We start from the raw sequence: 21427 nt of genomic DNA on the forward strand, positions 1-21427 counted from the left end.
TCTATACGAATCGAAACATGATCAATTACACGCAGTCACTACCGTACCGTATTTGCTTTATTCGATTTTCTTCCAAGTAATTGCTCTAACACCGCCTTCGAAGGTCAACTCTTAGGTGTTTTATTACCGAAATGGCAAGAAAAAGGGCATAAAATATGACGCATTTGAACTGCAGAAGGCTTAGTCAAAACAAAATACGATTGCATTATGTAACATTCGATACGTCTTGGAAATGTAAAAATACTTGTAGGCCTAATACGGTCAAATGCAAGAATAGCTGTGCCATTATCAAAGTTAGGCGACACCATGCTTACAGGTTGCCCGGTATCTGCGTTACCTAACCTACTGTAGCTCAGAGTTGAATAGGGTATACTCTAGGTAATAGGATATTTTTTATCTCATGCCTCAATTTTCTGATCTTATCAACTAAGAGAAAAGATCTTCTAAACCGGTTTTGAGATTGTGTCCGAAATAAAATTATGTGCTTCACAGAACAGTATCACACTTTTCCCGATGATATATAGATAGAGCTGCAAGATGGAGAAAATCGAAATCTGCTGCTTATTTCTTTTGCTTTGTATTGCATTAGCTTCAGGTAGTAGCTTAAAATCTTATGTTTTCTATGATTTTTTTTATACTATATAGCGTACCAGCCTATGCTAAAATATGCCACTACCTATAGTAGGCTATGCTGTTTTTACAAGATGGTAGGCTATTAGTAGCCTTGGGCTTATAGGTTATGCAACCTAATGTGTTCCAGTAGAAAGTTTATTAAGGGATTGAAATAAAGATAACATAAGCTACATGCCTTTAACTTTTAATATTTATCTCAAAGTATAAATCGACATGTAGCCTATTAAACTGAACGAAAAAGATTTTGAAGTTGTGGCTTATTTTGCGACAGTCGTAAGTTAATTAATGCATAATAGTCAGATTCCCAAGAAATTGATACAGGAAAAAAATCATTAAGGGAAGTGGGGCAAAACAGAGCATATAACGATTGCCACTTCAAACAATGTCCGTAATCCATCATAGATTTATAAGTTAGCTACATCTAAAGAAAGGAAAAGGTTAGCCTATATACAAATTTGCATATTCACACATCGCATTTCTTACATTTCTTATTTCTATATGAATATTTTTACAGCACAATCATAAAATAAAATGTTTGTTTCGCTTTACCCCTCCTTATGGGTATGTGACAAACTTTGGTTGCTCTTGAAAAAGCGATTGTTTTTTCTGTTATAACTTGCATAGCAACTTGTAGTTCACTTTCTGACCACTTGACATTTGCAGTTTTTTGCCGATAACATCTAACCACGTTATCTTTCTACAATATAGCCTATCAATAATACAATCTAATTAAAACATAGATGGATGACTTTATCCAGTCGATTTTGTCGAAAATAGCCAATTACATAACAGTTTTAATTAGATTTGAGTGTGTGTTATTTAAGGAAACCAAGGATCTTGCTTTGATCACACTGAAACTCGTGTGGGGCATGTTGGAACATCGTTGTGTTCTATTTTGAATTAAATTTATTGTAAATTGTATTTTGTATTTTTTGTCTAGTTGGAAATGACTCTAACAGACTTGCTTAACTTATGATTGTCGGTTACGTAACTGAGTGGTCTTCTTCTTTATCGTGCGTCACACGGCTGTAGCCCAGAGCATCACGCAAGCTCTTGCTCTATGGTTGAACACTCGGCTAAATCCTGTGCAGAGCATCTAGCTTTTAGGGCAAGGCATTCGAGGAGATGTTGCATCGTTTGCTCCTGTCCACATTTACAATTTTTAGTTCCCAAAGAATATCCCCAACTGAGTGGTGAGAGCCCCTGGCAAGACGATCGGAAGGACATCAGTTCGATTCTTTCCGACAGCATTGCAAGGCTATGCGTTTGTGTTTTTGAAAGAACATGCTTTAACCAGTTAAGTGCGTATGACGGAATATCACGTCATGGAAAATTTTCCTTACAGTGCGTATGACGTGATATCACGTCAAGGCGGGGTCTCACTACAAAGCGTTGTGCAGCTGTGACGTTTTGTTTTTTTTCGTATGAGAAGTTGTTGCGTTATCACGTTAAAGGTTTATTCTCAATCTCTGTATCTTTAGAATTTTTGTTTTCATAGATTTAAGAGGATTAATGCAAGATTTAATGCCGCCTCCACTCCTCTCATGATTTACATTATAAATTAGTCAGTTATAGTTCAACTCATTTGTCCCTTATCGCTATAAAAACAAGTTTTAGATTTCTATGTTTTAGATATTTCACGGTTGGCTAAATACACATTGGTTGTTATTGGCAATGTTCTAGCCAAGAATTGGTATAACTGCGTGCAAATGAAGAGTTATCTAACAAATATAGCTTAGGCTACCTGGCGTAGCACAGAATGCAGATTGAGAAAGGGAAGCAAGTATAGGCCTACTTGTAAAGCTAATGATAACTTTTTGGTAACGTTTCAGAATAACCACAAGTTTAGGTACATAAATATAGCTAAATTATGGCTTCTAGGCGTAAAAGAATATGTTTGTCTGATATGACTGAAGAAGATATTGATGAGCTTCTTGCTTCAAGTTCAGATGAGGATGATAGTGAAAATGAAGAGCCCTGCTTGATTGGGGCAATAAGTTGTGACGATGACAGTGACGTTCTTGATTCAAGCTGGACTGTGCCACAGGGCAGGCCAACAGACAATCCTAGCCATTTGCCTGTGACTGATAGTGAAACTTCCGTTACACCTTGGGATGTACAGTCTCCTCCTCAGGATGCTGCTTGGTCTGCTCAAGGCCAAGTTAGACAAAGATTTTCTTTCACTGGTGTTCCTGGTATGAAGGTTGATATAGTCAATCCTGAGGATGAACTTGAATTTTTTCAGTTATTTATTGATGATAGTTTGGTGAATATGATAGTTCATCAAACTAATCTATATGCTGCACAGCACAAAGAGGTCCATGGTATTCATTTGAGACGACGATCACGTGTGACAAAATGGATAGATACAGACTGTAAAGAGATGAGGTTGTATCTTGCTCTCTTGCTTTTGCAAGGCATTGTTCAGAAGCCTGTTGTCGCTGACTACTTCAGCAAAAAAGCATCTATTGAAACACCTTTTTTTGCCAAAATAATGGACAGAGACCGATTCCTTCTCCTGACCAAATTTCTGCACTTCACTGATAACAGAAGTGATCCAGGAGACATTCCACCGAAGCTATATAAATTGTGGCCCGTGCTTGAACACATGAAACAAAAATTTTCCACAATTTACATGCCAGAGCGAGATGTTTCTGTAGATGAATCGTTGATGTTGTGGAAGGGTCGGCTGGGATGGCGGCAATATATTCCTTCAAAGCGAGCTCGCTATGGCATAAAATCTTACGAACTATGTGAGTCTTCATCAGGTTACATTTGGGACTTCTTTGTATATACTGGACAAGGAACTGCCTACCGCCCTGAATACGCAAATGAATATTATATGGGAAGCAAGTGTGTCCTCAGCCTTGTCCATCATCTTTTGGATCAAGGGTACTGCATCCACTTAGACAACTTTTTCTCTTCACCGGATCTGTTCGACAAACTTTGTGGCAGAAACACAGATGCTATTGGCACCTTGCGAGCGAACAGAAAAGGTTTACCTGACGGTTTCAGCAAAACAGTTCTTCGAAAAGGTGAAGTCAAGGCAATATTTCGGGGAAAACTGATGGCTCTCCGCTGGAGGGACAAGAGGTATGTCCATATGATCAGCACCATCCATGATGCATCCACCACAGAAGTAGCAACGCGGTCCGAGGTAAAGCAAAAGCCCCAAGTATGCTTAACATACAATGATAAAATGGGTGGAGTTGATCTAAGTGATGCATACTTGGCTTCCTATTCAACTACAAGAAAACGAATGAAGACGTATTACAAAAAACAATTCCGGCACGTTATGGACATGGCAACACTCAATGCCTTCATACTTTATAAGAAAAATGGAGGATCAAAGTCCAGATTACAATTTATTCTCTCTATAATTGACAGGCTGATAGAAGAAAATTACAGAGATGGCCCTTCAAAGCCTGTTGGAAGACCATCAAGAGAGGACACTCCTATTCGTCTTTATGCTTCACATTATCCAGCACGAATCTCACCTACTGCCAGAAAGGCAAGACCTTCACGCCGGTGCCATGTGTGCTATTCACACCAAAAACGAACTGAAACTTGTTACATGTGCCAAGAATGTGACAAAGCACTGTGTGTAGAGCCTTGCTTCCGCATTTATCACACTGTAAAAAATTATTGATGTTTCTCATTTTGTGTATTATGTTTTTGATTGTGGAATTTTGATTGCCATTATGACGTCATTGATATGACGTCATCATATTGCAGCTATTTTCAAAGATAATTTCAAACTGAACATTTTATTAATAGATTGTTTTGCTGTAGCTTCAACACAAAAAGTGTCAGAGTCGATTGAAATTAACCACTTAAAATTGCGAAAAATAATTCCGCACTGTGCGGTCGACCAGCGAAATTTAATTACGCACTTAACTGGTTAAAGGAAGACAAGATTGGCTTTCTTTTTGTCCAGTTAATCCAATTCTTAAACGGTTGAACCGTGATAGTTCAACATAAGCATTGATATAAAAAAAAGAGGGTTACAACGATTTGAAATCGTTTGGATTTCAAAACAAAACGAAAGTCTTTACAAAGAAATCTGATTCGAAATAAAAAGAAACCAAACCAAGTAGTTTTTAATAATTTCTCAAAGCTATTTTCCATCAGCTATCAGCCTACTTGAAAAATTGGATCTTTTTTGCTTTAAACAGATACATTTTGCTCGTTGGGTTAAGCCATGTTAGTTATAAATATGTAAAGGAGCGTTAGATGTACGTTAAAAAAACCTACGTCGGATGGAAAGAGCAAAATTTGACTTACGTTTTCACGCAAAGCTAGCGTAACATAGGCTGTACTACAACATTTTTTGTTTATTGTTATACCCCAATCAATCGGCGCGTCAATTACATGACGACATTTATAGAATTGATGTAAAGATGTAGGGTAAGCTTATGAAGTCAAATGTTTCATCACGATATAAACATTACTGCAGGACTTGTGTGTTGGGAGTGCGAAGTTGTGACCAGTCAAGAAGAATGTCTTCGGCGTGGCTCAGCAGTTCAATGCAAGCCAAATCAGGTAGTCAATGCAACATTACAAAATTTACGCTACAATCAGAGCCACTATATACATAGTCTGGAAAGTCATGTTTTGAGGTTGTTGTTTACAGCGCCACCTAGGAGAGCTATGGTTAAATCACAAAATCTGCTTGGAAGGTATGCAAATACAGGCATATTGTCTACTATCAACAGTGAAACTGTTGATGATATTGTGGTTGCAGACTTGTTTTAAACTATTGTAGAATGTTTAGGATGTTAGTTACAGTTATTATCCAGAAAAATTCGTTTGGTCTACTTTTCTGAGGCTTAGTTTAGCATGACTACAAGTAGTTAAAAGATGATGTGACTTCAAATTACTAAGGAATTGATTAGTTTATAGTTTGAAGTAGTGGTCTTTAAAGTTCATAAGTTTCAATGTATCAAGTGTATACAGCAGCTTACTAATGGAAGGGTTTAATTAGTAAATATTTGTGAAAGCTTTAAGTTGAAGTAGGCTTGAAATTAGTACCGTAATTGGCAGATGCTGCTTAGCCAGCATCATTTTCAAAAACATTGATTGATCAACTAATTCAGTTGACAGTTATTTAAAAAAAGTGTATAAAGATACAACAAAAGTTGATAGGTTTCAATCTGTGGCACTCAAAATAGCCACTCCCAAAAATAATTTGTAAACAAAGAGCATTAGCAAGACAATTTTGAGTAGGCTACTGTACCGGTAAGTATGCAGGTTCAGTAATTTAAAGCAACAATGTCACAAAGGTTACAAGTCCTGAGATTTAACTTAAAACTAGTTAGGCTGAGGGAAGATACAGCAGAATCAGATCGTCGTCGTTCGTATGAAGCAGAAAGTTTATGGTCAGCCGAATGGAAGGACTTGGAGCCAACTTTTCGTCAAGTCATCTAGTGTACGGAGGCCTGTTATTCCATTGGGAGGGGAATAGATGGGACACCCAAAGATAATGTGGTTAGCTGTTTGCTCCGTCGCACCGCACTGACAAGCAGCAGAGTCCCTTATGCCCCAGCGTGTCAAGCAAGCATTGAAGCGGCCAACTCCCGTTCTTATTCGGTTCAGTGTCACCCACTCCCTTCTCTGAAGCTCAGAACCAAGTGGGAGTGAAGAGGCAGGAGAGACATCGAATAGAACGAGGCGAGACTTTATTTTTGGCACAGTGCTCAATTCCTCGGACCAGGCATCTGACGTGCTGAAATCAGCGAGCTGGAGTTTTGCAGCATGCCTTACAAAAGGGCGCCGTGATGGTAGGCGTTGTATGATTGGGACATTGACAGTGGATACGCAATCGTGTAGTATGTGGTTCGGATCAGCACAGGCTTTATTTACCAACGAATCAGATAGGCTACCGTAACGTGTTCCGTATTTGAAGAACCTGGTTTGCGACATATATAGCATCTTAATTGATTACGTACAGACTGGAAATTTGATTGAATAGACCAGTTAAGGCAGTTATGCTGACAAAGGTTATGTTTTGTTTATTTCCTTTGTGTTGTAATTTCCTGTTATCTTAAGCATGCCGTTCTTTGAAGATCAATTAGTCTACTTTGAGACTACTAGCAGACACTAATGCATTAACCGGTTAACCACTACCTTTGTTAGCAATTATCTTTTGTTGTTATTAGCATTACAGTTCATAATCAAATGCTGTACTCTATGTAGGGTTGTGAATTATCTTAGTTATGATTATTTAGTTTGATAATGTCCCAAGTTAAGCGTAAATGGGGTGGAATAAACTGCTGTTTACCACAATGTAACAACACTACAAATATGGGATTTTGTTACTTGTACAAAGTTCCAAGTGATGAAAAGAAAAGGTTTTCTGTTTCAACAGCACAGTGGGAAAAACAGTTTCATCAGGTAAGATCAACACAATAAAATAGTATAATTTTATGCTGTATGTCATGATGGTTGACATTAGTAAAAATTAAGAGCTTATGCCTAGTGAATCACATAATGTGTCACACATATTATGTTTTTTTTTAAATTTAAGCAATAAGCATATGGTGCTCACTGCTACTTTACTCGTATATTGAGAAGATTCACTAATCTAGCATCCCTGTGTAGTGTGTTTGTTTGTTTGTTTATCTTTATCCTGCATTGCGGGAAAGCGGACTTGAGCGCTATGCATCGGTGTACGCTTTTCGACGTACACCTGACCCACGCTGCAGCCGACTGCAATGTCTGTTTCCGGTTGTCTACTCTACTTATGACTTAAATTTGGTACTACCCATTACTCGAAATCGATCACTAGGTAGAGGCAATTATCGTAAAGTTTCTTGCCCAGAGAAACAACAGTAAGTGCGGGTGGCTGAAGTCGAACATGCAAGCTCTCGACTGCGAGCCCAACGCGCTAACCACTCGGCCTCGGCCCCAACGCGCTAACACTAGTTAATTAGTAATGAACACGTGTGCTAATTGTAACATACATTGCTAAATGTTATTTATGATAGGTCATTGATTTTCAGATTTAGTTGGGGATGTCAATAGAGAGAATATGCTACTAAGTAAGGCTTCAGATGCTCTTCTCGTATCGTCCTTACCAGCAATAATTTGGGAAACGTCTGCTACTGGCGCAGATTATGTACCATACTTGCAAGAATAAAGCAGGATCCTCTTGAACATTACTTCGGTCGACAGCATCAAAGAGTTGCATGTGATACTGCGTCTACAGTTCGAATGTTTAGCAGTACCGCCAAAAGTTTAGATATTGTAAAGCACTCTGCAGTGAAGAGATCTAATGTTGAGAGTGAACATTAGACTAACCACTCTGGCATACTGCGCTTTACTCAAAACTGCATAAAACAGTGATTGAAATTGGCACTTTGAGAATCCGTACCTGCATTGAAGGAACTCCGTATCTACAATGCATACTGTATATTCTGGTACAGTAAACCTCACATATAACATACAGTATGGGTATATAAACGAGAATTTTAATCCGCATGGTTTCTTATACTTTTTAGTTCATTCGAATGAATGGGGATTATAAAAGTGGTTTACTGTACTTTCACTGCAACTACATCATTGCCGCATTGGCACCCTTCTGTGTACTTTTTACAGTATTTAAGTTACGGTATAATAGAAAGCCTATTTTATTCTTTATTAAAGTAATGTGCTGTGAAATCAGCTTGAAAAGCATGCTACGATGTTTATTGTACAAATCAAAAACGGATAACAAAATACAACAGGAATCCCCCTTCAATGTTTGCTTTTAGAATTGTTTATACTTTTCGGAGTGCTAGGCCTACGAAGTGCACTGTTCGGCTTATGCAATTGTTTAGCTGTTTTGTTTCTACCATGTAAGAAGTCTTGCAGTGGTAAGTAAAAATATGACTCCTCATACGCATACAGCACTTTTTTTTATAAGTTCAGTTTTTTTTTTTATTTCTGACCATCACAGCGAAAGCAATACATGTCAACATAGCAAGGGTCTAGAAAAGTTCTTCAAAAGCGCCATCGTAGAGGTTCCAGTTAATGAATTGCTGTATACCTTCCACAGTCCAAGTCCGGCAATAAGCTTTCTTTACATTTAGTTTACAATACTCATGATATGCATTAGGCAGATTAAGGTTGTTGATTTCATTGAGCAATATGTCAGTGTAATTCCCCACTTTTCGAAGAAAATTCCCCCTTCATAGGCGAATTTCCACCATCCAAATCTTCATTCAACTGTAAAATACAAATAAATTCAGTAGCCTAATGCACCATCTTCATCAAGTGCCATTAATATCTCCGAACTAAGGTGACCATGTGATGCCATTGTTCTTTAGCATACCAGTAATGTAAAATAAGTCACGTTCAATTGCTATATATAGTATGCAAAAAAATGGCATCCAAAGAAGAACGTTCATTACTGGTATCTCAAAATTATTGAATTAATGCACTTCTAAAGTAGCACCAGCATAATCGTGTATATTGCATAATATGCTTTTGAAAGCTAACTTTTTCAACCTGAAGGCCCTGAAGCAGTTAAGTATTTCATTGGTTAGATTTCCAAATTTCATATTGATAATATTATTATTACAATTTATTTGCATCACACCAATAAGTCCATATTAATTACCATACATGCAAAAAGACAAAAAAAAATACAAGAATAATCACAATATAATAACCCGGTTAACAGATAATGCTGTTGCGGAGAATTGTTAACCAGTAAGCTTTAGGTTTAGATAGTAATAACTATATTTGGTTGAATAGTATTTTGCATGTAAAGAAGTCAAGCTCAACATACCTTATCGAAAAATATAAGATGTTCTTCACTCATGTCTTGAAGAGCTTCCAAGCATTGTGACAACATTTTAATGACTTTTAAGAATTGTATAATTGTAAACCTTTTTGTACACTTATTGCTGCATTGTAAGAAATATATATATATATATATTATATACTGTATTTATGAACATTCTCTATTTGTATTAAGCATATAAATTGTTTTCAAAATCAGGAATGACAGGCCCACAAGTAACATGCTAAAATGTAACATATCTGAAATATTCAAATTGTCAAAATCAACAACTTGGCAGTTCATTTTAAATATGTGAATTAGTTAAGAAATTGGGATGCAACCTAATGCCAAGTTGTTGATTTTGACACGTTATGATAGCCTATAGGTATTTTGTAACATATGTCAAGCAGATCACAAGCAATTAGTAACGGTAGCCACTTCAACAAGAAAAACTTCAGCCATGCCACTGAAACCTCAAGCAGTCATAAGCTAGCCTATGTTTTCTGTGATGTGAAAAAGGGCGAAAAGAAGATGATACAAAGCAAAGTAGTGGTTAACCGGTTACTGCATTAAACCAGTGTTTGCTAGCAGTCTCAAAGTAGACTGATGACCTACAAAAAAATGGCATGCTAATAAAAAATTACAACACAAAGGAAATAAACAAAACATAACCTTTGTCAGCATAACTGCCTTAACTGGTCCATTCAATCAAATTTCCAGTCTGTAGCCTACATAACCAATTATGCTATGTCGCAAACCAGGTTCCCCAAATATGGAACAAGTTACGGTAGGTACCGTATCTGATTCTGCTGTATCTTCCTTCAGCCTAACTAGTTTTAAGTTAAATCTCAGGACTTTTAATATTTATGACATTGTTGCTTTAAATTACTGAACCTACATACTTACCGGTACTCAAATTTGTCTTGCTAATGCTCTTTGTTTATACATTATTTTTGGGAGCGGTTATTTTGAGTATCACAGATTGAAACCTATCACCGTTTTGTTGTATCACATAATAAAACAACTTTATAGACCTTTTTAAAATAACTGTCAACTGAATTAATCGATCAAACAATGTTTTTGGAAATGATGCTGGCTAAGTAGCATCTGCCAATTACGGTACTAATTTCAAGCCTACTTCAGCTTAAAGCTTTCACAAATATTTAGTAATTAATCCCTTCAATTAGTAAGCTGATGTATATACTTGGTACATTGAAACTTATGAACTTTAAAGACCACTACTTCAAACTATAAACTAATCAATTCCTTAGTAATTTGAAAACTCACATCATCTTTTAACTACTTGTAGTCATGCTAAACTAAGCCTCAGAAAAGTAGACCAAACGAATTTTTCTGGATAATAACTGTAACTAACATCCTAAACATTCTACAATAGTTTAAAACAAGTCTGCAACCACAATATCATGCACAGTTTCGCCGTTGATAGTAGACAATATGCCTGTATTTGCATACCTTCCAAGCAGATTCTGTGATTTAACCATAGCTCTCCTAGGTGGCGCTGTAAACAACAACCTCAGGCAGATTTGCCATTGACTTTCCAGACTATGTATATAGTGACTCTGCTACAATTACACTTTAAAAATTGAAAGAAGTAGTCTACTAACATTTAACCTATGCTGTCTTGTATTTGCCTACAACAGCAGAAACATGTCCATTTTAACAGTGATTTACACGCAATGTATGCCCTCAAGGTTTTTTTTAGAAAAATTACGGTCCTTATTTTGTGTTCACTTTATAGAGGGGAATGTTATTCAAGTAAACCAAAGTCATTTTTTGGTATTTAAAAATAACAAAATTTTAAAATAAGTTTAATAATTGTATGATGAATAGCCTAAAGGCCCTATAAAGTTATACTTATAAAGCTACGACGTCAATTTTTCGGCGATTACTGGAAGTGTCATTGGCTAAGCGAGCTCAGTTTTTTTGGTGCTGTGTATTTATGTTATACCGTAGCTCTGTCTAAAAGATTTCATAGCACTTAATTCACTTCATAAGCAACTCCCCCTCAGAAAAAAAAATTCTTGCTGATTAAGTATGTGCGAACTCAACACTCTCTGTCATCCTTGTTCAAGGCTATGGGTTAAGGGGTAATTATTTTTTTCCCATCCCAAGTTCGCAATGTTTCACGAAATTCATCGAAAAGCTACCAGAAAAAGCCAGCAGATCTTTAGTCTTATCACTCAGGATACGTAGACGGCAAAATTTTCGCCGCGTTTAGTACATGGAAGTTGGTGTATTTGCTCACGAAATGATTTGCAGTTTTGCTCTGATCACCTCGATCATTGGTAAGAAAAGAGCGGCGCTAATCGTCATTAGTAGCCTGCATGCTTGAATAAAAAAATCTTACCCGACAGTATATTTCAACGGTTTCAGCGAACCCAACTCAGCACTAATCGCATGTTTATCATTTTCAGGATCAATGTCATTTAACCCTCCGGCATGGCGGATGGGGTGACTATCCCTGGATCGAAAAATCATGCAAAACTACAAAAGCTTGCAGTGAAAACCATATACAAGTCAGTTGATTTTAGCTTTTTTCTCGTATCCTGATAGTTAAAGATTTAGTTGAGGACAGAACGGCTAGGAAGGCCAATCCTCATGCACACCTTCAGGCATGCCGTGAAAAAATAAGTCTAGAAATAGGAGAAACATAATAACTCATTGCAATTTAGCGCTTGTTCATTTCCACTTTTCTTTTGTCTTCAATGTAGAATGTTCATCCAGCCTGGGCCTCCCGAGGTGAACAAGTGCAATGCAACGAAAAGTACCCATCATCTGTTTGTAGATGCTGCTGTGGCACTAACTTGTGCAATCAAAACCGGACCTCCTGTCTTTTATCAGGTTTCAAAATTAAGTATTTTCATTTAGCTATTTTTACCGGGTATCACTTTTCATATCCATCAGACCATCACAACTCAGATAGCAAATCAATCATTTTTTATATAGATTCAACATCTACAGACGTTGAATTACTGTACAATAAACGGCGGCTAGTTTGCTGTCTGGGAATAAACAAGACAAAATTAATGCGTTAGAATCTCTGATTAATAATTGTAGGCTAATTGTTGTTAATGTACATTGTACAGTATATGTGGATTAAATTAAACAACAATTTTTCGATAAAACAATTTACGCACAAACAATTCTATTGCATTTTTTATAGACTATACTGTGTCGTATTGTGCGATTGATGCTTCTTGCTAACTAAACACAGATGTCGATAATATAGACTTGTTAGACATTGGTTTGAACAAAAAATGCTAGTTTTAAGCATGTTAGGCCAGTGGTGCGGTCTTAAATTTCTTCAAACTGGTTCTGTACCGTCATGTGCTTTAGATCAAATGTTTGTGAATTCGATAACATTCTTTTACAGATATGAAGCGATCCTGTGATGCGTTAACAGAGCCAAGACGTGGTTCGATGTATTGTGTCAACAAATTCAATCTCGGAAGTTTCTGTAGTTTTAAATGTGATCGTGGTTATTTCTTAGTCGGAAAACCTATTTTGACATGCAGTAAGTATGGACTAGTTTTTCCTTACTGGTTTTCAAATTTTTTTTTTTTTAATTTACAGTCTTTACAGTAACGTTTGTGGGGACGGGTGGTCCAAGAGTAGGCTACTTTTGAAACCCGAAGATGATTTCAAAGGACCGACATCTTTTCAGGGGTCTAGAATAAAAAAGCGCGCTTTTTTAGAGTTCTATTGATTTTTAAAAGTGTCTTGTTTAAGAGACCGGGCTTCTTATTTGTAGGCTACCGAGTCCAAAGTATCATTTCAGCGACCCTGAGCTCACGTGCCTAACCTGTTTTGAGATTATGCAAAACAATTAATGTGATCGGCGACTGCAATACTTTATCATCTGATCATTTTTGCGACAAGTAGTTTCATTTGTCAATGCAATTCCATGATTTGAAACATGTATAAGTAGGCCTACTGGTTACCGGCAACGTTTTTCAGCCAGGAGCCGGGACTCTCCAGAGCCACAATCATAGAAGCTATAACCAAAGTGACTACATTGATGAATAGGGCCATTACAGATATTTTGAGCCCCGTGCCAATTAGATCCTTGGTTTCCAAATCAGGACATTTACAACTTACAAGAAAAACGCACTGTATCCAAAGAATATGCTGTGGTTTCTTTATGTTGCTGGGCCCCATGAAAAGTTTCCGCTTCATTAAAATTATCCAGAACCCGGATCCAAAAGTGCCCCTTGGAAGCCCATGTCACCGCTACTGTTGATGAACATATTATCTTGCTCAATGCTCATAGCCTACATTTTGTCCAAAACAAATTCATTTAGTAGGCCTGCAATCAAGCTGTTAGTTTTTTGTGACCAATTGACTATATAGTAATGAGTTTTCTACGTCAACTTACACAAGCAAAAACTGGTGATGTGGTGGTTAGCTCTACTATCTAATGTATGAGACTGTTTTAACGATATGAAAACCTGCCTTTACAAAACGGTGAAGTATGACAAGCTTACTGGACAATTTGTTCATTGAATGAACATCTCACTAGCACAAATTTACTAAGCACGGATCCATTGAGTTTTCTTGTTGGACGAGTACCTGGAAGCGAAGAAAATTGAGTTTGTCATCGGCATGAAACCCGCATCATAGGGCATCCACTAAGTTTAGGTTTATTTGGACGGCACACTTTAATGCTTTATGGCAGGGGTGTGCAACGTGCTGTCCGCGGGCCAAATGCGGCCCGCGAAAAAAAATTGTGCGGCCCGCAAAACGTGTTTATAATTTAGTTTAGTCTGGTACGTGCAAACAATTCATTGTAGAGTGGATTATTGTACATTTTGCACCTTTTGTTAACCATTTTAGAAATCTCCCACCCGCCACCGCTAATCCGATTGTATTTAATTATTTGGAACGTCAGTAGATCAGAGGCACAGAATTGCACAGAGAATAGCTCAAACTATATTGAAACTGTATTCTGACGGTAATTTTGTGAAACAGTGTTTTATCGATGTCGCAGAAGAAATGTGCTCTAAAATGAAGAGTGAGATCGAGAAAATAAGTCTGTCACGGTGGACGATAAGGAGGCGTATCGATGATCTTGCTTGTGATATTAGTGACACTCTCAGCGATAAGGTGAAGAACTTTGTTTCATGGAGTTTTGCAATCGATGAAAGTACGGACCAGAAGGACACAACACAGTTGGCCATATTTGTAAAAGGAGTGAACAAAACTTGAACGAAACAGAAGAGCTTCTGTCACTACAGTCAATGAAGGGTACAACAACTGGGGCTGACATCTTTGCTGAAGTGATTGATGCTTTTGACAAGTTTGAACTAGATTTGTCCAGCTTATGCAGAATCGCAACTGATGGTGCTCGATCCATGTCCAGAACTGGCATTGGATTCATAAGTCTCTTGAAGTCTGCCTTGAGGGAGAGAAAAATCGATGGTGACAAAGCAATTTTTTATTGTAAGTTATCATTCGCCAGCAAAACCAGTGCGCAAACTCCTTGAAGTTCAAACACGTTTTGATCCCGGCTATTAAGGCAGTAAAGTTCATTTCAGCACGAGGGCTCAACCATCGTCAGTTTCAAAAGTTTCTGGATGATCTCAACACGGCGCATAAAGATGTTCTGTACTTTGCCGAGGTGCGTTGATTAAGCAAGGGCTGCATGTTGCGACGATATTGCGAGCTGCGGAAAGAAGTTGTGAATTTTTGAAACTTAAAGGGCACCCAATAACTGAAATGGAAGACACAAATTGATATGCGATCTAGCTTTCTTGGTTGACATAACTACGCACCTGAATGATCTCAATACAAGATTACAGCGAAAACATCAGTATGCGAATAAAATGAATGGTCACATAAAAGGCTTTATAAACAAATTACGACTTTGGAAAGCCCACATACCGACAGGAAATCTTTTCTTATCTGTCGGTGAAGTAAAAAGCTTAGTTTTATACGTAACAACATCTCCAACTAATGTTTGTCTCCAAAAAATTTTTGTCCTCTGGAGACTATTACGTAAGAAATCGTCTGCAGATTAATGCTTGCTAAAATTTTTCCAACTTACCTTGTGACTGTTAATTTTTTAAACTTGCTGAACTAGGTGAAACCTGTGAGTATTGTACTGTAGTTGCTCATTATGTATAAACTGACTAATACAGGCAATTATGGAGAATGGGATTATGCGCAGCCAAGATGTCGTGGTGTCAGATGTCTTCCACGATTGAAAACACCGAAATTTGGAACAATGACGAAATGTAGCAAAGGCATCAGACTAAATAGCAGATGCCGGTAGGCTTTTCAAGCTTTATTTAAACAGTTCTCTACCGATTTATCTTGTGTTTAAACGAATGGTTCGACAGTTGATTATTAATAATAATAATGAATCTGAGCTAACTTTCATGTTTTAAATAAACTGTTCTAAGAACAGAAAAATAAATGATAAACTATCATCCCACTCTTCTCTCCATTTTGTAATATTCAGTAATCTTAATTTTCAAACAGCTTCAGTTGTGAAGAAGGATATCGTCTTACCACACCTCCTGTACTTCAATGCATAGATGATGAAGATGGTGACGGGCAGGGTCTTTGGAGTTCGCCGCAACCAAAGTGCATACGTAAGAAAGAAAACTGTATTCTATACATGCCAAATACAGAAATCCAACGAGATTGAATAATAGGTCTATTGCTGCATGATATATTGTTAAAAGGACGAAATAGCTATTACAAAAACAAAAGAATCTTGGACATTTTGACACTGAAAAGTTCTATATTAACTTATATAAGTCTCAAGAAATGTCAACGCTTCAAAGCATACACAATTACACATCACAAAATGTTTTACTTTCATAGTGCTCTTATGACGTTGAGCAACAAAAAAATAGATCAAATCTGAAGACGATTAGGTACAACTCTGCTTTATCTAAAAAAATGATGTAGGCTACCAAAGTTTACAAATAATTTGCATTCAATTTGAATAAGATACTGAACAAGCCGATTTACTGTAACTGCGGAGAAAGGTTTATTAATAAACTATACAAGTTTCTGAACCTGGCTGAATGTAATTGCTTATTAGGCTATGTTCCATTATGTCTGTTGGTTAATAAAGGTTTATGACAACACTGTTCAAGTGTCTCCGTAGCAGAGGGCAGCAGTTTCAACAAAACGTAACCAAAGGTTTGCCAACAAGTTTCCTGAGTACGTTTTTATGTAAACTATAGGTAAGCCTACCTATGAAAAACAGCTTTCATTCCATTTTTTTTCATCAGCCAAGCAATGTCCTATACAAAGGCCTCTTCGACACGGGTCGATTTCATGCACGAACGAAAACTACGTTGGATCCGTCTGCACTTTCACATGCGAGGCATCAGAAGGTTATTTCTTAGTCCCGGAAGCACCAACGCAAATGACCAGGTTGACCTGCCTAAGAAATGAATCATGGGACATCCCTCGACCTTGTTGTTCACGTACGCATGTTTCTTTCTAATCTTTCATCTTCTTATAAGACCATCAAATCACAAAAAAGCGTAGTCCTATAGCCAGCGTAAGGAAACAAAAATCAATCAATCAAGTCAAAACCATTTCTAGCAACAGTTGCAACGTTCATCTGATGAATGCGAAAGTACGGGCAGAAACATAAAAGTACTGCTTCATTGACGTTTCGCGCACTATGACAATATGCATTCTATGAACGTATGAACAAGAGATGTGAGAGCGGTTACTTTTTACGTTGGATGACACAAAACTTTCGGACTAATAAACATTAAGCCAAATCAATTGAGAAACAAAATATTCGAGCCAAAATTGAATTATGATTACGTTTCAGACTGCGCTAAAATAGGCATGAAAATAGTTTTATACGATTTCTGTAAAAAGATTTCCAAAATTTTCATGAATTTGTAACAATTCAAACCAAACTTTTTAGTAAGTTGTCCGGAATTTGCAATAATGGATTTAGCCATCGTTCTTGATTCGTCATCCTCAGTTGGTGCAACAAACTGGGTCTTGATGCTCAACTTCATTGATACATTTGTGAGGTAACTGATTAAAGTACATTTTTTATATAAAAAAAGAGGAAAGCTGTTATGTGGTAAATAAATCTATCAGGATAATCAAGGTAGATACCCATACAGCCACTTTATCGGATCCAGATCTCTTCAGATTCTTAGGCCTACCCGATCCGGTAAGGATCTGAACCAGATAAAGTAGCCGTCTGAGTAACTAAATAATAAAATATATTATTGTGTGCAATGTGTGGTTATGAGAGTTTTACAGTGAGCAAGACTTTGCTACTTTGTTAAACTATGCTATACAAACGCATGCTTCGGATAACCAAGATTTTTTGAATAAACTTTAGCCTATAGGTCAAAATTAAATCAGATGTTTAATAAAGTCAAACGTTTTCAAAACTTTGTAGCCTACTGCAAAATTTGCATATGACGTAACTAACTTATTAATATTGAGGGCTGCTTAAAACTTTTTGGGTTGGAATAACAACTTATGAAAAACTCATAATTTGTCACAAAATAAAACCAGTGCATAGAAGTTTATATTTAAATGGAGGAAAGGTTTCCCTAACCATTTATTGTTGGATAGTAGCCTGAACAGTTAGCACTTTTTATATGCATTTCAATTGCACAGAAAAAACTAAATAGCCTAGCTTTTCTTTCGAAGTAAAGAAAAACAAAATCAACGTTGAATGAGAAGTAGGCTATTTCTGTTTCGAACAGTTTTATTCAGTTTTCTTCCTTAATATGATTTTTTGACAAGTAATAAAAATTGTAACTATTATCGTCATACTGCTTTTACTAACATTATCAATTCTAATTCTACTAAAAATGCGCATTTGAACTGAAATATCCAACTTAGGCTTAATCCAATTAAAATCTAAATTTTTGCTATCCGCCGATATAATTGCCTACTTCGTAATTCATGAAAACCCACGATGAAACCCTGTGTATGGGTACAACATACCCTTACCGTGGCCCTGCATGTAGCCGTTGCAGCATTATAAGCTTTATTTAGGTTACTGAGGCAATATTGTTTTGTTATTTGATAACTTTGTTTTGTGTGTAGACAATTCACTATACGAAACGATTCCACTCACATTGCTGCAATCCGTTACAACGGTGTGGTAGATAGAAGAAACCAGGTAACCTTACAAACTCTTTAGTTTTTTTTTATGACAAACTTGCAGCTGCCATTGGTTAGTAGGTTATGCAAATTTTTTTTATCCTAATGGTGCCTGTAACTTAAGAAGAGCTGTTGAAAGCCGAAACCGATAAAATTTCCAGGCTCTTCTTGCAGCCTAAAACATCTCTAAAAGTATTGGCGCTGTTTTCTTTTAAGTTTTCGGAAACCCTCCCAAGATTCCGGGCCTATGAAATCATTCTGGGAACGGGTTCCAAATTATCCCTAGGTCAACGCTACGCAACTTAAACCAACCAGCTGTCGTCTGAACTTTTATAATTTTTATCTTTTGAAAGAACATTTTAAAGTTAGTTGTAATTTTGTTCATGTTTTGACACAGAATTTTCGCCCTATCATTTGGTTGGCAGTGCGTATTTTCTTAGTAGCCTAAGCTATCATTGTGTGTTTTTATGTTTTGTTAAATTTTTTCTTTCAATATTACGACTAAGTTAAACTGGTTTTCATCTAACTAAATACACTTAGAAAAAAGCAAAAAGTTTATATATTGATTAAAAATTGTTTGAGTTAATATTTTGACAGAAAAGGGATCTATATCACTCCAGGGAATGCATTTGTTTGTCGTATCCAGGCTTACACCCGGTGGTTGAAGATTTAGATTAAGTGGACGAGAAGGCAAGGAAGCCAATCTTCGTGTCCACCTTCAGGCATGTCTTTAAGTGTCCTGCCACAGACACAGCCGCATGCTTGAGCGGTGTCGAACCGGCGCCCTTTCGAATGCCGTGAGGGAATGCATAATCACAAATGACACATTTAGATTAATGATAGGGGCCTAATATATATTTTCTTGCTTTGCACTTGCATAATTTGTAATACTTTTCATTAAGATCACGTTCAATCAGTTTCCCGAAAGCACGGACGAAGTGGCAAGATTTATAATGAATTTACCGTACGATGGATCAGGTGAGCAAATTTTAATGAAGCACGATATTTATGCCTTTTTGTCAGCTTTCCACGTAGTTTTGTTAGGCTAGCCGACTGCCGCATACGATACAACCACCTGTCCATTTGTTCGATCCTATTTGGCAACTATCAGAGATTAAAACTAGTTATGTAAGCAGTGATGGATTTAAGTTTGGAGGAGGAGGGGGGTGGAAGGTTAGGCAAAAGTTTTGCAGGAGGCACTCAATCGCTCATAACAGATTTCTACAAAATAAAAACTTTTGTACTACAAAAATATATTTCAAAGAACGAAATTTTCAAAATAACCTGCCGACAAAAGCATGTTAAGAGCAATTGAGGAGCAACGCATATCTGTGATGGTACAGCGCTATATAAAAACACACGTTATTATTACAGATTCTATCATATATGCAGCAAAGGGGCATATTTTGATGTTCAATTCAATCTGAACTTTCAATTTAAACAAAAGCGACAACCAGAGTGCTTTAATTTCAGTGTTTAGCTGACCAAGATTGGTTGGTTTTGAATCTTTATCCTCGGACTGACAAAGCCTTGATAGGTTATTTCTGGTAGTTTCGCATACTTGTAGAGGCATTTGACGCAGGGCCGGTTACCTAGATTGACAGAGTGAAATTTTCGATTGTTGAAGTCTTGTTGCCTAGGAATTATTCCATCCAATAAGAGGAGATTTTCCTCTATCAATGACGCTTTTGTTTAAAGTTTATTTATCAAGGTGTTCGTCTATCATCTTGTACGACGTCAAATTGAACTGCTCTGCTGCTACCATCGCCTACATCTGGCATTAATTTTCCCACCTTACAACAACCAAGTTCATCCGATGACTGTCATTTCAAGCTTAGTTAACTTTTTCCAAAATGGAGTTGCTTTTTTTACATATTTTGCCAGGTACCAACACTGGCAAGGCGCTCAGCTACGTGAACGATGTACTGTTGCCTTTGGGAAATCGCGAACTCGCTACCAATGTCGTTCTTCTGCTAACGGATGGAGCTTCTCAAGACAATGTCGCATTGCCTGCTCGGCGGTTGCGAGGCAATGCTTTGGTAAGTTGTTTGACACTAGAATAGGTTGACTTACCAATATCACAAATCCAGTAACGCGCTTTACTCAGAGAATGTGTTGTTTGCATTGTCATATCAAAGCGTGCCAGCTGTGAGGAAAATCATGTGTTTTCATGCAATACAAAAACTGTCGGCCAAACGTTTGAAAGTAGCCTAGTTATAGTGACAAAGCTTATGAACAAGTTCGTTGTAGCTCACTGAAGAGCTGTTCAAATCATTAAATGCAGTACGGTACTCAATCAAATATCATGAAGCAAAACATGTTAAACAGTAAGAAAAATCTTTTACAGGTTTACGTGGTTCCAATACAAGCCCAAGGTGGAAGAGTAGATTTAAATCAAATCCGGGATATCGCGGGGAGCAGTCACCCAGACAGGATCTTGACGGATGCGCTGGAAGGGGGTTTCGAAGCGCTCAATGATGGTTTTGTTGACAAGATTACTTCTCGTCTTTGTGAAACGCCCTGTTTCAATCCTCTGCACGATCATCCTGACGACGCCCGAGATTTCTAACTTGGCTTCTCAGGCACAACAAACCACACGGGACTGTACAACTTCGTTTATTTCAAAGCATGTAGTGGAATCCCACAGCTAACCAGAAACCATAAGCGTTCGTGTAAATTGATTAGACTACAATGAGAAACAAAGCTTTTACTATAATAATTTAGTCTCCAATGTACGGACTAAGTTTAATAATTGATTGAGTTTCGCTTTTAGCAGCATGATCGTAGCTTACTTCACAAGGTAGATTATAGCACATCATAGCACATGACTAGGGAACTGTGTTCCAAAAGCTTGCGCAACTTACTATTGCCACAGCAAACTCGCAGCATCAGGCTAAGACA

General features: G+C 37.3%; 1 protein-coding gene and 1 long non-coding RNA gene across 2 annotated transcripts; one reads left to right on the forward strand and one right to left on the reverse strand.

Moving 5' to 3' along the window:
* Window positions 1-517: 517 nt before the first annotated feature.
* Window positions 518-21175, forward strand: LOC145786898 (P-selectin-like). Its single transcript, XM_082598637.1, has 12 exons — window positions 518-595; window positions 5090-5175; window positions 11833-11934; window positions 12130-12259; window positions 15556-15685; window positions 15899-16011; window positions 16663-16860; window positions 17319-17430; window positions 18470-18545; window positions 19429-19504; window positions 20411-20565; window positions 20874-21175. The coding sequence occupies exons 1-12, from the start codon at window positions 538-540 to the stop codon at window positions 21093-21095; spliced, it is 1458 nt and encodes a 485-aa protein (XP_082454763.1). The 5' UTR covers window positions 518-537; the 3' UTR covers window positions 21096-21175.
* LOC145786595 (uncharacterized) lies at window positions 8468-9523 on the reverse strand. Its single transcript, XR_014291302.1, has 2 exons — window positions 9404-9523; window positions 8468-8838 (listed from the first exon to the last, which is right to left on the reverse strand). It is a non-coding gene; the product is annotated as an uncharacterized LOC145786595 (long non-coding RNA).
* Window positions 21176-21427: the final 252 nt, after the last annotated feature.

This window comes from Aplidium turbinatum, chromosome 17, assembly GCF_918807975.1.
Source record: "Aplidium turbinatum chromosome 17, kaAplTurb1.1, whole genome shotgun sequence".
NCBI lineage: Eukaryota > Metazoa > Chordata > Ascidiacea > Aplousobranchia > Polyclinidae > Aplidium > Aplidium turbinatum.